Source organism: Psittacula echo (assembly GCF_963264785.1).
Source record: "Psittacula echo genome assembly, chromosome: 3".
Taxonomy (NCBI): domain Eukaryota; kingdom Metazoa; phylum Chordata; class Aves; order Psittaciformes; family Psittacidae; genus Psittacula; species Psittacula echo.
Window position 1 is genome coordinate 63,547,909 of NC_137736.1, and position 21,136 is coordinate 63,569,044.

Sequence of the window (21,136 nt, forward strand, 5' to 3'; positions counted from 1 at the left end):
GCAGGGCTTTTTTAGCTGAATTTTAGGAATTCATGGGGCAGCATGTGCAGAGAGCTTGGAGGAGGCAGCCAAAAGACCTTGCTCCGCGTTCAAGTAGGCAGAAGCTTTTCCTGTGCTTGCTTTTATATTTTATTATTATTACTGGAATAGAATCAGTTGGAACGAGAGCAGGGACCTCTGCCTTGCCAAACCAAAACTTTGTGGGCCGCCTGCAGTGGAGGTAGAGATGCCTTTGGTACCACCAGGGTGAGAAGGGACCCTCGTGCTCACCACAGCAGCCCCTTTTCTTCCCTCTGCCCTCTCAAATGCTAAAGGACTTGGGTAGGTTGAGTGCATTACAGCTCTGAAGAGTGCTGAGCACTCCATTATGTAGGGTTTTTTTACATTGCATGGCAGGGACATGCAACCATAGAAGAGGTTTAAAAAAACCCAGCAACTCCTGTTGAATTGCAGCAAATGTGCTTGGTCAGCTGGAGCACAGACATAAATCCAAAGCAGTGCTTTTCATGTCTGCATGGATAGTTCAAGTGCTTCAGTACTTAGCCTAATCTGCAGATTAAAGGTGCATGCTTCAGAATTCATTGATCACTAAGTAGAACAGGACAAGAAACATCAAAACAGGTGTTGGAGTCACATTAGACAAGGGAGGAAATGTGCAATCAGTGAATTATTTAACTCCTTGAACTGACAGTTTAGGCTGCTGTGAAGGTCTGAAATTTTATTTTCAAAGTGTGTGTCCTTAGATTTGTGGCCTGATTTCTCTTCCCTCATTTCCTTCCATCACCACCTGCCCTAGCAGGCACCCAAGGCACGGTACACTATTCACTGACACCCAAAGCCATCTGTGGGGACTGGCCTCAGCAGCGTAGTTCAGAGATTCTGAAATAAAGCTTCCTTTGTGGTCGGCCCATTTTTTGGGTGCTTTGGGGGTTCTTGCAAAACTGCTGAAGGGTTATTGTCACCTTCCTTTGCTTGCTTCATGAAGTCTTGTGCATTCCCACTGATGTACAAGCCTTTCCTTGGCTCTAAAGACTGTTTTTCTTCCAGACTTCGTGAGAAATAGTAGAAAACCAAAGCTCTTGGACACGTTCCTCTGGAAGCTCATCCCAGCGATAAGCTGGGTGAGCAATGGGGGATGGAGAAATATGCTTCTCCACTGCAGTCACCTTTTAACTGTGTGCATGCTATGGGCACTTCTGTAGTCTTTTTATAATGTTCTGCTGATTATTTTTTTGACCATTTATGCTGCCTTGAAAACAGCTTTTTCTGTCGCTTTGAAAGTCTTCAACTAAATTTGATTGATATCTGGTGGTTTCTTCAAAGCTTGAAAAAAGAAACAAAACAAGAATGTGCCACTGGAGTGGAAAAAAGATCAATCACATTGATAAAGGCTTCTCTGTATGGAATGGAAGCTAACCCTTTGTCTTTCCTGGTTTCTGTAGTTAATGTGCATTCTCTGTAAATACAGGCTCATGAAGAAATGTACTGAATTTGAAGTGCTTGGCATTTTTTTGTTATTCCTAAATTCAACGTCATGGTTTCCAGCATCATGGATTGTTGTTCACATCCCTTTGAACACAGTGAAAAGTAACTGGACATAACCTGTCTGTCTTAAAGGCTTTTTAAATTGCAAAATTCTGCTGAATACCTACAGTCAGTAGAACAACAGTACTCTCAGACATTTAAGAGAGTGCACTTCAGGCCTGGTATATCAAGATAAATGCTTTGTGGGGCTGCACTGAAAGCTCAAGCATGAGCCTTGTCCCACATAATAAAAAGTTATTTGTTGCTTGGGATGAAGGAAGGACTGCATAGTTTCTGTCTAGGTTCCACCTTTGCTGCTTAGACATGAGTCAAAGCCAAATGCTGATAATGCCAAGCTTACCCATCAGATTGCAGTAGCAGTGTTAGCTTTCTCTGGGGGTGGGAGGAAGGTCAGTTGCATGAGTGAAGAGGCATGCACTAGAAAGCAAAGAGTGAACCTTCAAAGTACAGGACATAGAAGGCGGCTGCATGCTACCAGTAGTAGGAAAAGCTGTGGTAACTTGGCTGGTCCTCAAAAATTCTGACGGAATGTGAAAGATCCGAGTGGCCCCATCCCACGCGAGAAGAATGTAATCTCTCAAAAAGGAATTATAAACAGCAGATAGGGGTTGGAAGGTAAAAGGGGGTGTGGGGAGCAGGAGGCACTCACTGGGGAAGATCATCTTCCTGTAGAGCAAGGTCCGCCTGAGTTTGCTTTCTGACTGAGGTTGAGGTTGCTAAGGTTGCTTTCTGACAACCTTTAAGCGAGTTAGTGGAGAAATACCATTTACATTCTCAAACATCTCTCCAGAAAACACGCTTACAACAAGTATTTGAAACTCAGAAGTCAGAGTTTGGCTGTTTGAGCAATTTCAGATTTGAAACCTCGTGTCTCATGAGGATTGGTGGAGGATCCCACAGGGCAGAAAGGCAGTCTTGTTTGGATTTCTTGTTGTAGAAAGCTTTTGGCTTGTTCTCACGTCCTCCAAGAAAGTATTTTGTGAATCATCTTAGACCCCTGTTGGAGTTTGCTGAAGAAGCCTGTGCAGTGATGACTCTGGAGCTGACTTCCAGGTCTCTTTTAAAAAAATAACCATCTTGCCCTCCTTTATTTTGAGGTAGATTTGGTCTGTGTAACAAATAACTAATTTTTATGTCTGCACTTCTTGTATTCCTTCTATTTACAGGCTCTGTGTGGTGGCATTGGTTTTAAATTTTAATAATACTGGTTTGGTGCAGCTCTAGTTTCCAAGTATGTTTCAGTAAAAACTGTTGTTCGTAGGCTCTCCAAGCCCAGCACCTGCTTGTGCACATAGACGTGAGTTTTAATGCTATGTGCTTCATACTAATGCAGCTTGCAGCAAAGTGGGTTGAAGACTGTTCCTGTAATTTTTGGTAGACTTATGTCATGATTAATACAAAAGTGCTAAGTGTACATTGAAGAGATTGCTGTGTAGTGAATAAAAATTTGTAGGTAATAGTTCAATTTCATTACTTTACGAAGATCTTCACGGCAAAAAATCCACTCTGTCTTTGCTCTTTAGATCATTATTGTTATTATATAAAATTGATTGTCTGGACAAAGATAAATCATTGCTTCACTGATATTTAAAGCACAGTAAAAACTGGTGGTAATATGTAAAAGCTGCTGTGCCATGAGCATCTGTCGTCTGCCATCCTTAACCCTCACTCGTAACAGCATTAACTTTTCATTGAATCGCTGATTGACTGAGTGCACGGAATTGGCTTTTAATTATATTTAAGCTTATCCTACTGCATATTGAGAAACAATTTTAAATACTTCGTTTGAAACTGGAATGCAGCGTGTTTAGGCAAATGTCATGACTGTTCTCTCTTGTCTTCTAAGGACCAGAGCTCAGATGTGTAGCTCTTGTTGACTTTTCAGTGTGTGCAACCTTCTAATGTCATGTAAATCACTTCGAATTTCTCCAGCCATTATCCATTTGGCACGTTATAAGATTCCTTTTCCAAAACAATTTCTGTTATTTTTCCATTGTGGGACGCTTTATGTTGTATGTTGATGACATTCCAGGCTGAAGCACGCTGACGGCGTTACATAAAATTACTCTGCTTGTGTTCAGTCTGGTAATCCTGACAAAACTGCTGTCATGTGATGTACCCAGTATTACACATTACACTTTTCTCCATTACAAGAACTCAAAAATGCTCTTATGTGTATTCTGCTACAAAATAAACACTTCAGTGATGAACCATGAAATTCACACTATATAGACCTTGTTTCTTATCGTAGTCCAAACAGTCCCTGCAAATTGATAGATTTCCTGGCTTTTATTAAATGCGAGTTCATTTAAAAACTACACAACACAGAAGTAAAATCTCCAATTTAAGTTTTTGTTTGTATGGGCTGAGGATAATGTTGAAGAAATTGTAAAAATTTTTCAAAAAGTGGTAAGCTCTTTTGAAGCCTCCCTTGGGGTTGAAACAAAGACTTTTATTACTGAAAAATTACTAAGTGAGATGAGACACAGAGCTTGCAGATCCCTGCTAGTCACCTTCCTGACTTACAGGAAACTTTAAGCACTTTCATTCCTGTTTTACAATTACACGGGACACTCCATCACTACAGAATGTGACAAATACTCACAGTGGTTACTTTTTGGTAGCTGAGAGTAGGAAGAAAAATACATTGTGGTTTTCTTCTGATTTTCAGGATGGGTGGAAAAGAGCGATTTCTGACAAGCACAGTGCTATTATGTTTCCAAAAGAGTATTTTAATGCAGGGTACTGAAGTGACTTTGGCGCACATTTTGCTGCATTGATCTCTCTCTCAGAATTTGCTCGGATGCTTGAGTAACTGGATTTTCGTAGTGCTAACGACTTTCTTCTTGTCATAAATTACATTGTGAGAGATTTAACAGTTCATTGCAGCCCTGGCGACTCACAGCAGGCGCTGGGAGAGCCGCTTAACTTTGCACAGCACACGGCAGGGTGGCGGCTGTTGGGGCAGCGCGAGTTTGAAGGAAGCTGTAGGGAAGCCGGTGAGCTTGTGGCAGACATCCCTTAGGTGTGATCGAGTGATAAAGGAAATGTGGTGCCCTTCGGGAGGGTGTGTACCTATGAGAAACAGGAAGCCGAGCAGCGGCTGCCTGCCTGCCTGCCTGCAGAGGTTGGTAGCTCCGGCGGGTGCAGGTGTGCCGACACACCGCTGAGCCTCTTCTCTCCAGGCATCTTGGCAGGCAGCGCTCCTCAGCAGCAGCATCTGGAAGAGGCGGGGAAGAGGGGGAAAGAAACCCAACCCAAAGCCAAAACACCCCCCCCCCCTTAGGAAAAACAACCCTCCAGGTAGAGAAATATGATGGCCTTGCAGCTGAAAGAGTTGTCACAGTCAGGTCTGTACAGGAGGAGACGGGATCGCCCTGATAGCGTGGGACTGCCTGGGTCACATGAAGAGAAGCTGAGGTGAGTGCGCATTGACGAGTACCGCTGGGGCGCCGAGCCCCTCTCAGCGGAGTGATTGATTCGGTGGCTTTAGCAAACAGAATGCAGACACAGCTCTCGAAAGTCTCTGCAAAGCAGAGGATTGAGGAGCAGTCCCAAAGCCCCATGGAAAAAAAAACAATGGAGGGATAACAAATCGGAGGGATAACAGGAGCCGTATGGTGACCTTGTAGGTTTTGGTGATGGTGAGACTACTTTCACTGGCTCTGGGAAAGGCAGTGTTAGCTGGTGGTTGCCTCTGGACCCGTTCTGACAGCCAGCACTTGCAAGTAAATAACTTTCCAAAGCCTGACAACTTTGCTAGGTCTGGTTTGAAGTCAGGTTTGGGTCATTCAGGTGCTGTGGGTTGTGCAGCTTCTTGGGGGTCTTGGTGCAGCCCCTCCGCTTGGCTGGTTTTGTTGTGGAAGGGCTGGGGAAGCTGCTGGGCTCTGGCTTTCTTCATGGGGGGTTCTTTGTTGTGGAAAGGGCTTTAGACAAAAGAATGCAGCAGGACCACTTAGCCTGACCTTATCCAGGAAGGGTGACCAAAAATCGGAAATCCATTTAACATCCAGGGTTATCTTCCTGATGCTGCGTGCCTTTTGAAAGGGTAACAACGCATTTTCAAAAAGCCTCTGTTTTAGAGCAAGGAGATTAAAGAATTGTTGGTAACCTGAGCAAGCGCAGACACCAGACAAGAAAGTTAAAATGCAAAGGTGTTTTTCTAAGTGTGCTCGGCGTGAAAGCAATCTGTCCTGCTTCCAGCTCCTCAGAAAAGGATCCTTGTGTAAACGCTAACAAAAGCCTCCGTGGAGAGGAAGTACTTCCTATCTCCTAATGCCCGTTCTCTGGTTGTACTTTTAGATTATTTTTGATTGTTAGTGTTTGTGCGTTGGATTGGAGTGCTGTGTAATAGGAAAGGGTTTTGTTACTGCACTTTCGTTACCTGAGTTATCAGTTTCAGAAGGGTGGGTATTCAGATTTGGAGGATTTAACCTTTTGTTATAAATCAGCACTTCAGTTAGAAATTATTGTGTAGGATTGTAACCTACTGAGATTCTTCGCCATGAGATATCAGAAATACCGGGTCATTTCTAGGAATGTGTTAACTTGCGGGTCTGATAGGTGATTTTGGTGTTTATTTATAGCATTAATAATTAATCAATTTCCTAGATAGATTTCTTATAGCATTAGCAGTATGTATTATATTGATATGATTATATAGATAGAGGAATACTGAGACTTTGTAGAGTAAGAGATGTACAGAGATTCTTGACATCTTTATGTTTAGTTTCTCCTATACAAAACCTTCAGTGAGGAAGAATAGATCTTTTTAGGGAAGAGACAGCTGCTTTTTAAAGCACATAAATAAAAATCAGTGCTAGCTTTCCATGGTTGTGTTGCTGTTCTCTTACTTGTATGCATGTCCAAGATGGGGATGACGCTCTTACTGGGCTGGGTGAGGTGAAGGGGTTGTCTGTACCAGTCTAGGTGTTTGATCCTCTCCTGAGCCTCTTCTGGTTAAAGATGAGAAATATGTGAAAAAGGGATGTGCCTTGAGAAATAAACAAGTTAGAGGAAATAGCAGATCAGGGGACTTATGAATCAGCTCAAGGCAGGGTAGCAGAGATAAAGAAGATTAATAGAGCGTTGGGTGAGATGATGCTCCTAGAGCAGAGGGACAACCGGTACCTGAAGACAGAGCTGCTTTTGTATTTGCTAAGAGCTTAAGCTAGTTCTAATTAAAACTAAACCTTGCTCCTTCCTAGCCCATTTTGTGACATTTCAGTGTGTTGCCAGGCAACCTTATTTGTCATTTTTACTTCATTCTCCATGACAGAAGGCTGTGGTATTGTAAATGCAAAATAATGACAGCACAACAGGGCAAAGAGCAGTCAGGAACAAAGAGAAAAAGTTCTTTAGTTTTCTAAAACTTGAGACCGCCAGCTTTTCTTGTGTGCTCTCCCTGGTGGCACTTATGTGCCTGTCCTTAGCAAGTACTTTCAGAGTATCTAGAGTCCACAAGAAAGACAAGAGGTTTCTTTCATGTCTACTAAATACAGCTTGCCGTCCTCCATGGCTTTTCAATACCCTCCCATAGTTTCTCTCTTCACTTCTTTGTTCTAGTTCCTTTATATTTCATTTTACATACATATTAATCCACGTGTGTTAAATAGTGTCAGCCCTCGAGGAACGGTTCACTGAAAGCTGCTTTCTCAGTTCAGGTATCATATTTTTCTAATCCTGAGCCAAAATGTACTCAGGATGCCAATATCCTCAGGGTATCCTGTGAGAATTTCTGTATTTAAAAAAGAATTAAAATGAAAATCACCCTTTGTTAAAGTAATACGTGGTATCTTCTGGGTTTCATTTTACAGCCTTTTGCGCTTCAGCCCAGTATGGGATTTCTCTCTCTCCTGCCCCTTTTGAGGTCTTTGTCTCCTTTGGTAATAGTTTCCTGGGATCCAGGCTGGGGTATTCCTCTGTTAAGGCACAAACCAGCAGTAAGTAAGCAGCAGACCCCCCTTTGCCTTGGCTGCAAGCTGCCTTGGGCTGCCTCTGCTCTGCTGCTGCAAGCTCCACTGTAATTGCAGCTCTTGGGTCCAGCCATCACAGCAGGAGCTGGACAATGCTCAGTAGGATGGGGATTTGTGTGCCCATAAATTGTGGACAAGACGAAGCCAAATACTGGCAATATCGGTGCTGCAAAGCAGCTCAGGGTGGGGCTTGGTGTCAAAATCCTGCCTTCACTCTTTCCTGGGAACATCAGAGTCATTTGTACTTAAAATGCCTGAGGTTACTTATAAGGAAGAGACTGTGAAGCAATGCACTGGAACTCCTAAATGTGTACAGAGCGTATGTTTATCATGTAATGTATCACATACATTTTATTTTCCAGGAACCAAAATTTCTTGAAACAATTCTCTTTACAGTATAAAAACAATTTCCTGTGTTGACATAGCTTCATGATGGGTCGTGCGCTGTGGGACTCTGAGCCTCACAACAGGAAGGCGAGCTTTAGCCTCTGCATCTGTGTCCACTGATGTCACTTCACCCAGAGGTTTGACCCTCGTTATTGTCTTCTAGATCTGCTGTTCAGTTTATGAGTAGTTAGTCTCTGTGCACACATCTCTGTGCATTCAGTCTTTTGCAGGAAGGACCATAGGAATATAGTTTGGCTCTTTCCATTAAGTTTTGTAGCTTGTCAGGTTTCCATTTGCAGTAGAAGCTCCTAAATAAATGTTTAGAAGAGTCTCTCCAGACACCTCTTGCTCTAGCAAGTAGGTGCCAGGTCATCTTGAGGGGAACTCATCTCACTCAGCTGTGGCTGTCTGCAGGGTTTGATTCACAAGCAGCAGAGCTTACTTTAGTGCCTGGTTTTGCTCATTTTGCCCACCAGTCACTGTGGTTCCTTGTGCTGCTGTGAAGGGAGTTCTATGCCTCACAGTGCAGCCGCTGCCCTGCTGCAGGTTACAGGCGAGTGCTCGGTGCTACCTCACCAGCCTTGGTTGCAGGTGGGTGAGTAGCTGAGCTGTCCCACTGGCAGCAGTGAGGACCTGATGGGGCTGGGAAGGACCACCAGAGCCCATCCGGTTGAGGTGAGTGAGGGCATTTCAAGGGAAGCTACCCATAAATAGCAAGCCCTAAGCTCAACTTTGGCTGGAGTAGAGGTCTCTCTTCAAAGAATTTCAGAATAGTTGGGGTTGGAAGGGACCTCTACACATCATTGAGTCCAACCCCCCTGCCAAGGCAGGGCCACCTAGAGCAGGTTGCACAGAATCATATTCAGGTGGTTTTCGAATATCTCTAGAGAAGGAGACTCTACAACCTCCCTGGGCAGCCTGTCCCAGTTCCCCATCATTCTCAAGGTAAAGTACTTCTTCAGGTGGAACTTCCTGTGTTTCAGTTTGTGCCTGATGTCCCTTACCCTATTGGTGGGTACAGCTGAATAGAGTCTGGCCCCATCCTCATGAGATATTTGTGGCATTAATAATATCCCTTCTCAGTTCTTTCTCCTCCAGGCCAAACAGGCCTTCGTCATTTGGATGCCTTAAGCTAAGGCTCAACACAAAGTATTTGCCCAGTCCAAACGCCCAGCCTTTCCTCGTAAGAGAGATGTTCCAGACCCCAATCATCTTTGTGGCCCTCTGATGAACCCTCTGCAGTAGCTCCTTGTCTTTCTTGTACTGAGGAGCCCGGAAATGAACACACTACTTCAGCTGCAGCCTCACCAGGATTGAATAGAGGGGCAGGATCACCTCCCTTGACCTGCTGGCCACAGTCCTCCCGGTGCACCCCAGGATACTGTTGACCTTCTTGGTCATGTTGCTGGCTCATGGTTAACTTGTTGTCTGCCACAACCCCCAGATCATTCTCCACAGAGCTCCTTTCCAGCACGTCAGCCCCTAACCTGTACTGGTGCATGGCGTTCTTTCCTCCATGTGCCTAGAGATGACATCCAGGATGAGCTGTTCCATCATGTTTCCAGAGATGGAGGTGAGGCTGAGTGGCCTGTAGTTTCCTGTGTCCTTCTTGCCCTTTTTGAAGATTGGAGTGACGTTGGCTTTCCTGCAGGCACCTCTCCTGTTCTCCATAACCTTTCAAAGATCATGGAGAGTGACTTAGCAGTAGCATCTGCCAGCTCCCTCAGCCGTCATCAGTGCATCCCATTGGGGCCAGTGGATTTGTGTGTATCAAGTTTGCCTCAATGATCTCAAACCCAACCCTCCTCGACCAAGGGAAGGTCTTCCTTTCTCTAGACTTTCTCTCTTGTCTCCAGGGTCTGGGATTCCTGAGGACTGGTCTTAGCAGTAAAGACTGAAGTGAAGGCATTAAGTAACGTAGCCTTCTCTGTATCCTTCATCACCAGGGCACTCACCTCTTTCAGCAGCAGGCTCACATTTTCCCTGGTATTCCTTTTGCTACTGATGTAGTTGAAGTAGTCCTTCTTGTTGTCCTTGCCAGATTTAATTCCAAATGGACCTTAGCCTTTCTCATCACATCCTTGCATGCTCTGGCAATGTTATTTTCCTCCTAAATGAACTGTTCCTTTTTCCATAAACTTAATTCCTTCTGTTGAGTTTTATCAGAAGCTACTTGCTCATCCATGCAGTCTCCTGCTCCCTTTGCTCCATTTCTTACTCATTCTCCTTGAGCCTGGAGGAAGTGATGCTTGAATATTAACTAGCTCTCTTGGACCCTACTTTCTCCCTCTACCTCTTAGAGCCCTATCCCATGGGATTCCTCCAGGTAGGTCCTTGAAGAGGCCAGAGTTTGCTCTCCTGAAGTGCAGGGTTGTAATTCTATTTATTGCCTTGTTTCCTCCATGCAGGATCCTGAACTCCACCATCGCATGGTCACTGCAGCCAAGGCTACCCCCAACCTTCACATCCCCACATCCCCAGCCAGTCCTTCTTTGTTAGTATAAGGTGCAACAGCACACTTCTCCTCATTGGCTCCTCCACCATCTGTGTAAAAAAGGTTACCATCAGTGCTTTGCAGGAACGTCCTGGACTGTGTGTCTTTCCAGCAGATATCTGTGTTGTCTTTCCAGCAGATATTAGGGTGGTTGAAGTCCCGCATGAGAACCAGGGCCTGTGAGGCTGCTTCCTGCTGTCTGTAGAAGACCTCATTGACTTCCTCTTCTGGATCTGGTGTAGTAAACACTAACAGCTGTCACTCGTGTTAGCCTGTCCCTTAACTCTTACCTGTAAGGTTTTGACTTATTCTTCATCCACCTGTAGGCAGAGTTCAGTACATTCCCGCTGTTCTCCTGTATCAAGAGCAACTCCACCACCTCACCTTGCTGGCCTGTGTTTCCTAAAAAGTGCATAGCCATCCATGCCAGCACTCCAGTCATGCCAGCTATCCCACCATGTCTCTGCAATTGCAATGAGATTGTGACTGCACACAGATCTCTTAATTCTTCCTGTTTATTCCCCGTGCTGCATGCGTCAGTGTACAGGCATTTCAGAGAGGTAATCGAGCATGTAGGTTTCCTAGGTGGGGTGCAAGAGGATCCACCATGGCCATAACGCACATCTTCCCATGTCAGAGCAGAGGGGAAGCTATATTGATCTGGTGCGAAAAAAATTACATCTCTGATAAATCTTGTCCTGCCTTGGCTTTAGAAATTGCATGTAACAAATTCTGACGGTGTGCTGAGCTATTCTTTCTTGCTTTTGTCAGCAAACAGGATGCAAAGGAAATGGTACACATACATTTATGATTAATCATTAGGAGTCAATAATATGCTTGCTATTTTTGCTCTTTTTCCTTCTCATCTCATGGTCTTTGTAAAAATAGAATGATTCCTTTGAAGAAAATTACACCATGAATTTCCAAAGCTCAGTACAAGGTAGTGGGAAAAACAGGGGCGATTATATATTCTTTTTTTGACAATTGCAGTTAAAGTTAATTTGATCATTTTTGTCCATAGCTTTCTTTTCTAAGTTCATGTGGGTTCAAATGTGATTAAAATTGTAGCTAAATTTTGAAGAGGTTAGTTTCAGGTTCTTACCAAACAATAAATTTTTAGCATTTGCAGCAAATAAGCATTGGCAAGCTTCAGTCAGCGGCTGTCAGTTACTCAGCTGGTTCACTGCTCTGTTCTCTTGGGCAGAAAGCACTGTAGATGTTTTCTACATGAATAGGTTTGAAGTATCTGCCTTGTTTTACTCTTTGCTGCTGAAGCTGATGGGTACATCTGTATGAATAGGTGCAGGCAATCTTATGCTGGGTCCATTCAGGCTCCCACCTGCCTTTGTGCTCTGACTCCAGGCTGGAAGGCATGTGGATGTGCCCCAAAACTTCATGCACAAAGACTCCCTCGCAGATGAAATAGGAGACAAAAGCACATTCTTGCATCCCACTGAGCCTTGGGGGGATAGGCTCTGCGCAGCTAAGCTCGTAGGTGATATAAAATGAACAAATGAATAAAATCCCCCAAACATCGGCAATGCGGTAGGGCTGAGTGCCTCTCTTTCCTTATGAGATGCCGTATTTGGGAGCTGTGCGAGGTCACAAATCTCAGCCTGCCATCAAAACCCCATGTGTGGCAGCCATCCAGGTGGGCAGCTGTTTCCAGCCACATTTTCCCCCTGAAGATGTCCTGCTCTTCCTGGGAGGAATAGAAGATGGTGCTGGTCAGGGGCTGTCTGGGGAACCAGGGGCCCCGTTGAGCTTTCAGATGTCTTAGAGTACTGAAAGCAGAAAGAAAAGATCTGTCTGCACCTCCTTGAATTTTATTTCCACAGTAACATTTCTTAGTAGCATCACAAATGTTAATATTTATATAGCCACTTTCTGTAAGTATTTTTTTTACTTGCTTACCATGCCAGTGTCAGCAGGTAAAGCAGTAATTATTCAATACATTGGTAAAAAAAAAAAGTGACTAATATATTAAACCAGGAGGAGCTTGAAAATAAATGTTATGTCACAAAATACTACACTTCTTCATTTGTGGCGGTTAGAGACTCTGCTGGAATAGTAGAGAGTTCGAACCTAGAAATACTCACCAGGTCCTTGGGAACTCTTGATTAAAAAGCACTTTGGCTCACCGGCTAGCTGCTCTAATTGAAGAGGAGATTTGTCCATGTAAACATAACACTGATTTATTATTATTAATTATAGTGACTTCCATGCAGCAAAAAAATGCTTCATGGTTATATTTAATATTGCAATACTTAGAATTTACATTGAGCTTTAGCTTGAGATATCCAAATTACTGGAGGCTTTACTCTTCGTTTGTGCTGTACTTCTCATTGCTCTAGGGGTTAAAATAACTCATAAGGAACACGCACACCCTTTTGTTCTTGCCTTCCCTCTCACCCCTTGTCTCCTGCATTGCATAACAACTCCTAAGCAATTTTGTTTGACTTGCTTACCTGTCTGTCACTTCCTGTGACTCCAAATGACTGGAGGTGGCTGCTTGTGTAACAGAAACTCAAGCAATTACTGCTGTTCCTTTTAGACTTGCCTCATTATAATAATCTATGGTTTCATAAATTGTTAAGCTTTAATGATTATAGCAATTAGGATTTTAATTGCTTTCTCACAAGATAGCTATCTGAAGATAAATTGTAGGTTTCTTTTTTTTTTCCTGCCTTTGCTTTCATGTGTTTTGATAACACCTAATCAGAGGTGTTCCCTACAGAAAATGTACTGTGATTACTCATTATTCTTCATTATAATTAAGCATTGCTTGATGCAGCCTCTCACACTGAAGTGAATTTACACATAGAAGTATTCTGCAGAGGAGATAAAAACTAAATTATGTCAATGTCAGTACTTAATAAAAGTTACCAACTTGCAGGCACTGGGGAGAACAAGCTTAAAGGCTGTAAGTTTGGGTTCCCTTTCTGTCTGTTTTGTTTTACGGTGGTCTCTGAGCGGCTCTGGAAGATGCAAAACAAACAGACATGGTGTCCTCTAGAGGACTGTGAGCTTTTTACATGATGCTCTCCAGACATGGGAACAGCTCCGGCTTGCCAAGTTATGTTGCCTTTGATGGTGGTCAAAAGCTGATGTGTGTGGAGGGAGGTAGAAGGAAAGAACGGGCCTTTTATGGGATTTCCCTTGGTTGCAATCCCAGTTAACCACCAGCTGTGGCTCAGGGACTTCATACAGAGTTTACCAAGCACAAGTGGTGCTCTGAGTTTTCATGTGTATTCTCTGATGCCCTAATGCACAGGACTGTGTGTTTGTTTTTTCTTGATTTTATTTGTCATAGCAGCTTTAGTCATTATTCAGTTTTTATCTTTGTATCTGCCAGCTTTGGAGAAACTTCAGATTGTAGGTAGTTCCTGGTAGCATTCTGAAATGATGGTTTCATGTGTGACACTCTGTGAACAGTGATTCTGGATGACACTGCTCAGCTTTGCCAGCAGATCCTAAGTTATCCTGCGATAACTTACCCGATCCTGGGTCTTTATATATTAAGGAGATGAAGCTTCATGAGCCTTTTGTCCAACAAGAGAAATGTGGTGTATGACTTTTGTGAAATATTTCCCTATAGGTTTTCTGCCTTTTTTGTCTGCTCTGATGGCCATGGTAGACCTAGAAGAAAATCAATTACAAACTAGCAGCTATTGGCCTCAAAGGCAGTAACATACTGGCAAGCAAACACAGCCAGCAATACCTGCCAGCATTTCTCAGCTGTGCCTTTTTAAATGAAAGATTCAAAAGATTCAAGCTGTTCCAGCAATGAATGAATGGATGAAGGTGGAGTGGATGTGAAATGGCGTTTGTCTTTTCCAGTATGTTAAATCTGTGCGTGCCACGCTTTTCATAGAGCATAAAGTTCCTGATCCCAAGTTGAGTCTACCTTTTGAACTCTGTTTCTATGCAGCTATTGGAAGAATATTACCCACTCAGAATCATGACTCAAAACTGCCCTGCCTGGTCCCCTTCTTGTTCCAGTATGGAAAGTTTGCATTGAAAGTTGTTTGGATTACTTGATGTTCAGCTTTTTAGCTGCTGTCTGGCACATTTCTCCTTGCTGCCTTCAGAAACTGAAGCATATGCTATATTATATTTCTGATATATTAAAAAAATCTGCTGCTTCTGTATGTATTAGAAGGGCATGGTAGCAATCTAATTTCAGGATAGAATATCTCCATGAGTTACCAGGTTGCAGGTCATGAATTTTGCCTGAAGTGTACAAATAATTGCTTAGTTTTAAACTGCATTCCTTTCAAAAGCTAATCCTCAAATTACTGGCTACCCTTAATTTAGCAAAAGGGGAAGGAGGTTTGGCAGGGCTTGAACCCCTGTGATCCAAAGCACAAAACCCCGTCCTTTTCCCTTTTTCCTTTGGCTCTGTTCTGCCAAGCAAATAACCTGCGCCGCTCCTTCAGATAATTCCAGCAACATGCTGTTGCATGGGATTACTTTTACATCTTCCCTCACAAGTCTTATATGTTATAAGCATTCATTCCTGCTTTACTCATTCAGGATTAGTTAGTTGCTGGGGTGAAAAACGTTACTTTAAAAAACCTTGTAATAATTACCAAAGCCTTTGGTTTGGAAAATCTGTGGAAGTTTTGCTTTGTGCTAACCGAAATTCATTCATGCTTACTTGATAGGTCTGCTACTAGTATTGAATAGCTAATAAACTGCAAGATGAAGACCTTCAATTTGTATTACCCAGAATGTTAAGACCATCATAATGAAATATGAAAGCAATGCTATTTTGTACTAGCTTTATTTGTCGATACATTACTCATGCTTGACTCTTAGGAACATAAATTGCTTCTAGTTACTCTCTTTTGGCTGTTGAATATTATGGCCATTATTTAATCTCACAGTGTGTCGTGGTTTAAGCCCAAGCTGTAAATCAGAACCACGCAGTCTACTGCCCCCCCCCCCACCTTTCTTCCCTCCGCTTCTGGAGGGACGGGGAGGAGAATCAAAAGAATGCAGCTCCCACGGGTTGAGATAAGAACAGTTTAATAACTAAGGTATAACACAAATCACCACTGCCGCCACCAACAATAACAACGACAAGAGAAATAACAAGGGAAGAGAATACGATATCGCCCGCCGGAAAAGACAGCCCGCCCGACCAGGGGACGTGCCCTTCCGGGTAGCTCCCAGTTCCATCCCCTGGCATGACGTGCTGTGGTATGGAACACCTCCTTGGCCAGTCTGGGTCAGGTGTCCTGTCCCCGCTTCCTCCCGGCCCCTCCTCCTCCCTGGCAGAGCATGAGACTCACAAAATCCTTGGTCAGTCTAAACATCGGTGTTATCAGTTTTTTTTTGTTCCCAAGCCAAAAGTCAAAAACACAGTACTGCAACAGCTACTAAGAAGGAAAAAAAAAAAAAACAAAAAACTGACTGCCACTGCTGAACCCAGGACACAGTGTTAACTGCAGGTGGCTCAGCTGTCTGCCATCTTCTGCTAGTTTTAAAGCTTGGTAATGCTGCAGTGAAAGTAGGAAGAGAAAAATGTGAAACCAAAACCTGGAGTGACTAATAATTACAATTTAATATGTGTGTGTGAGAGAAGAGCAACAGCTGAGGAGATGTTTTCTTTACCACATTCTGCTTCTGCCCAAAACAAATTAATTCAGGCAATGAAAAGCTTTGCACTTCCTCATACAGCAGAGAAAAATAAACTGGATGAAGGTGAAAAATGGTTCAAGAGGTTACGTTGCTAGCAATGGAGATTAATAGTAATACTCAAGAGGAAACTTGGAAGTGATGTGCTGGTTAGTAAAGCTGTGGCTCAGTCCTCAGTATTGTGTCTCCAGTAGAGATGTTGCTATAATAAGGATGTGAGCTGGGAAGCCTGGTGTTGCAGTTAACTGTACCCTACAAGGAACTGCATGGACATACTGGAAATCTCTCCTGGTAGCTGGGGTGTTATGTTGAGTCATGGTATTAATTATAGCTCCTGGATAAACCACTCATGTCATGGTGTTTGGCTTGTGAAAATACCAGTTCCAGCTAGCGTGGGCAAATGGCTAAGACAGGAGCAAACACCGGCATTTGCCATTACATTAAGGATTAGGTGAAGGATTTTTGATGGATTTCAGTGACAGATGACATGGACTGGATATTGGTGTTAGGAAACTGTTAGTCGGAAGACTGTAGGTAGCTGTAGAGAGCAATAAGGTTCCCCCTGAGCCTTCTCTTCTCCAGACTAAACACCCCCAGTTCCCTCAGCCATTCCTCATAAGGCTTGTTCTCCAGACCATTCACCTTGCTGTCCTACTCTGGACCCGCTCCAGTGACTCAATAGCTCTCTTGCAGTGGGAGGCCCAGAACTGAACACAGTATTTGAGGTGCAGCCTCACCAGTGCCAAGTACAAGGGGGCAATTGCTTCCCTGGTCCTGCTGGCTATACTGTTTCTGATACAGGCCAGGATACTATTTTCCTGAAATGTCAGAAAATGCAATCTCAAACATTTTTCCATATTTGAACTTTAAATCTGATCCTTAACCAAGGGAGAAAAGAGCACATGTACACTGAGTTACAATTTACTTGCAGTTGCCTGATTACACTCTGTTGTGCCTCCCTTGACTTTCCAGTGGTTTTATTTCTACCAGTATAAATACCTGTTCTGCTCAAACACTTTAAGATTTTAGAACTGAATGATCGTGGTGTTGTGTTCACTGTGTGCATGTCCAAACAGAAGGATGCTTTTGAGCTTGGTGGGCCTGATCTTGTCTTGCTGGTCTTGAAGAGCTGGTTCTTTTCAGTCCTTTTCACACGTTTGCTGTGCAGCCCCTAGTATTGAGTAGCTGACCTTGTTCATTAGTCTTAAATTGGAAATGGGATATAAATGTTGTTATATAAAATGCATCTTTAAAATGTATTGAGTTGGAAGAGTTTGGATACAGTATAGTTACAATAGTGAAGTATATGTACAGTAACTACACAAGGTGCGTATTTTAGGAATGACTGACAGACAGTATGCTGTATCTCATGCAATACAAATTCATTAGAGCTCTTGTGAGCTTCTTACATGTGATGGGGCGTCCTCTTCTTGTTTTGTTTTTCCTGTCTGCAGAGGAAAAACTTGGGGGGCAGGGGGAAGAAAGGGCCGTTTAGAAAAGTATCAAGTGTCTGTACACAGAAGTCATTTCTTGTTTTACAAGAAGCGTGGCTTCATTTGGTAATGTTTGTAACCAGCAGGAAGAAAATACCATAGTTTTTTTGTAAATATTGCTTACAACAGGAAAGTGCTCTTGTTAAATATTGCTCTCCCTTTCTACAGATTCTGTCAGACTGATTTTTTTCACTGAGCTTGTGTGGCTGATAAAACATTGTGTGGGAAGGTGCTGCTTACCTGTTCATTCCAGTTATGTTCATTTCCTTATGGAGAGATGGAATGTTAACCATCTCTGTTTGCTTAGCCCAAAGCATTTTTTGGACATGTTTATACTAGAATAAATTTATATTGAAGTATATGAAACAGCTAGAGTTGCCTTTTTTTTTTGCCGTGTTGAAACTCACACCACATAAGCTTAATTATCCTCTTAGTGGTGAAGACTAAAGGTTGAAACTTTCAGGAGCACTCAGAATTCACCTTGTTTTTTTATTGCAGTGGTTTCAAGGTGGTTTTCTATCCTTCTTAATAGAAACAGAAGTTAGGGCAGTGCTGGGCATATGTGAAAATCCTACTGGTAATGTGCATTTTATCATAGAAAATACTTACATTTTTTCAGATTGCCTTAGGAGACCAGCTTAACACAGAAATTGTTAAGAGATAAACAATTACAGTAACCAGAACCCAAGAGTGTTTTCCACTTCAATTAAAAGAAGACGCTAAAAGTCAATTAGTGCTTAAAGAAGTTGGTGTAGAAATCAGTGCAGGGGTCTGCAAGCCCATGCATATTTTGCAGTAAAGCTCTATCCTAGTTGTTCTGTATTTTGCATGTGAGGGCCATTGCATAGCATCTGTGTTAGATGATGTTAGAATGAAATCATTGTTAACCTATGCAGGAAGGGGAGGGATGCGTTGTGATTACTTATCTCCCCATATAACCCAAAGGGGCATGTGGCCTCCAGACAGTGCCAGTGACGCAGTGATATTTCATGGTGGCACAAGTAGGTTGCCAAGCAGCAGCTGCTTGTGCCAAGTGCCTTGTTTGGAGCTATGACTGCTCAGCACGTCTATTTGTGGCATGGAGTGAAGCACTCAGAGGGCTGGCCAGCCACCGAACCTTCTCTGTAAGAGTCCCCATCTGCCTCTGGCAGCCGCCGCCATGGGCAGCTGGATTTGAAAGCTGTCCAGTGAAAGCAGTGTGTGAGCTGGGCAGCAGTCATCCATCAGTGATGGTGAAGCAGTGTGGCTATTTTTGCTGTTGTTTTCCAAAGCTCTTTTCCATAGCTGCAGTTGAACGCTTTGTCTCCCCTCTTCTGCCGTTTCCTTTAGCACCTTCCCCACCTTCAGCTTTGGCTTTTGATACAATCCTCAATGTGCCAGGAGAAGCCTCTGTCTCCTTCCTTCCTAATTACCTTTTCCAGTTAAATACTCAACTTCTCCCTTTTCTGTTCTCCTTATCACTGCTTCCTTAACAGTAGGCTGGTAGGTTTTGTCCCAGATCCCAGGAATGCCCTTGGGAAACTGCTGCCACAAATCAGCAACCCCCTACACACTTCTTGCTCCCTATGGATGGCTTCACCTTAGAGTAACCTAGAATTCCCTAATGAGAATGTCATGTATTTTTAGCAGCGTATTTCAGGTCTTGGCAACGTGCCTCCAGCAAAATGACAGAAAAGAGGAGCATGGCCAGCTGCTCTGAATTTGTGGATTACCAGACTTTCACGGCAGAAACTGCTTCAATAGCAGAAAGGCCCATTTTAAACTCCTGGCAAACTTCTTTTTTTGTTTAATCAAAACCAAATTGTGACTAATTCCACCAGCAGCAATGGCAATACACTTCAAGGACCAGGCAGCTTCTACTTACTGCATATATGGAGTTCTAGTACCATGAAGGACTACTTGAAAAAAGCTAGAAAGGTTAAACCAGGCTTTTTGGATGGACATCTTATTACGCTGACTTACTGTATTACTTGCTTTGCTGCACCCTTGCAGAAGACTGCAGAGTGGCAAGCCAAAGAAGTAGGCAAGTATTTTCCTGTTGACCACAAAAGACACAAGGCAGCAGAAGTGGCTTCCAGTCACCTTGGTAGCCTGTGGAGTGTAGGTTACTTCAAGGACTGAAGTCATCCACCAGAAGAAAGAAACTCTTCAGGGCTCTCTGATTCATAGCAGCAGCCTCCCAGGAGAACTGCCTGCAATGTGGGACAAAATACAAGAAAACAATTGAGGAAATGGTCAGTGATAAGAGGAAGAGGCAGATTGACCTGCTGGTTCTTACCTTAGTGGCTTGACGCACCTGCACTAGGCCTGGATGAATCAGTATGGTTAGTCCATTGCAGTCAGTGTCCCTAGAGTTTGTCATACCCAAAGAAGCTCAGCCTTGACCTGTGCAGGACATGTTGGGAGGCAGGATGGAGAAGAAGAGTCTGCATCACTATGCCTGCATCTCTGTTGGCATCAACAATCATCTTCTTGTGCTCCACAGGACACAGACACCTTTTTTCCAGCACTGTTTCCTGTCATGGTGCTCTGGCAAGATCATTGTGGCCTAAGGCTAAAACCTGAGCACTACTTGATCTGGAGCTTGCTCCATGACAGATAAAATAGGGCTTGAGCTCCAGCCAAGTGGTGTCAGTGGTGAGGGTGCAGCCTCCTCAGCCTGTTACAGCTTGTGACTCCTGGCAGCTCTGTGCAAGATGGGTAATCACACCTACAGACGGGTAAATAAGCAGGGTCATGGTGCCTGGATCCCACCTACACAGGGAATAGCTTGCCCAAGAGTTGCTTCCTGCTGAGAAGTGAATGAAAGATGCCTGACCAAACCCATCCCACAAATCAGGCAGCAGCAGAAGTGTGGTGTTGTGTTGGCCAGGCTGCGGGAAGATGGCTACGTGCAAGCCCAGGCCTGTGTGGAGAGTGGCATGGGTGCTGCTGTGGTCTTATGAGAAAGCTATCCCAACTGGTGGTGAGAGGTACAGCCTAAAACCTTCATAAACCAGACTCTCTGCAGTAGAATCTGGGAAGTTGAAGGCATGTTAAGTAGGAGCCTTGACTGGACTTTTTGTCATATCCTTTGTCATCTCCCAGGTAGCAAGTGATAGAGGATGAGTTGTTCCAGGAGAGGTTTAGATTGGATATTGGGAAAAGTATCTTCACCAAAGGGGTTGCCAAGCACTGGAACAGGGTGCCCACAGAAGTGATGGAGTCACCACCCCTGGAGTTACTTAAAAGATGTGTAGATGTGGCATTTAGGGTCATGTTTTAAATGACACTTGGTGGTGCTGGGTTAACAGTTGCACTTGATGACTTCGAAGGTGTTTCCCAACCTAAATGATTCTATGATTCAGTGGTCTTCTAGTCCTTATTTCTCTACGTGTTGCCTCTGTTCATCTCCATCCTGTCCTACTCTGCTTTCTCATGCCCTTTCGCAGACTAGCAGATTCTTCAGATACCCATGTGCCGTGTGTCATGGGCACAAAGTGCATACAGGTCTGCAGTTCAGCTGATTGCTAACCAGACTGAGTCAGTTCAACCCAAGAGTCGGTTACTTGGGGTGGCTTCCCAAAAGCCTGCTTTGTCTGCAGTTAGGAGTTGCAGGA

The 21,136-nt window shown here is 43.7% G+C and overlaps 1 protein-coding gene across 4 annotated transcripts in view; it reads left to right on the forward strand.

Moving 5' to 3' along the window:
- Positions 1-21,136, forward strand: part of LIMS1 (LIM zinc finger domain containing 1) — a gene marked incomplete at both ends in the record, with an annotated part of 46,340 nt that overhangs the window by 3,407 nt on the left and 21,797 nt on the right. For 2 of the 4 annotated variants that reach the window (XM_080612706.1, XM_080612709.1), the window contains one exon: positions 4,859-4,965. The exons of the other annotated variants lie outside the window; for them this stretch is intronic. In XM_080612706.1, coding sequence (XP_080468832.1) covers positions 4,859-4,965 — 107 coding nt within the window. Of the gene's footprint in view, positions 1-4,858; positions 4,966-21,136 lie in introns of those variants that run through there. 4 annotated transcript variants of the gene reach the window in all.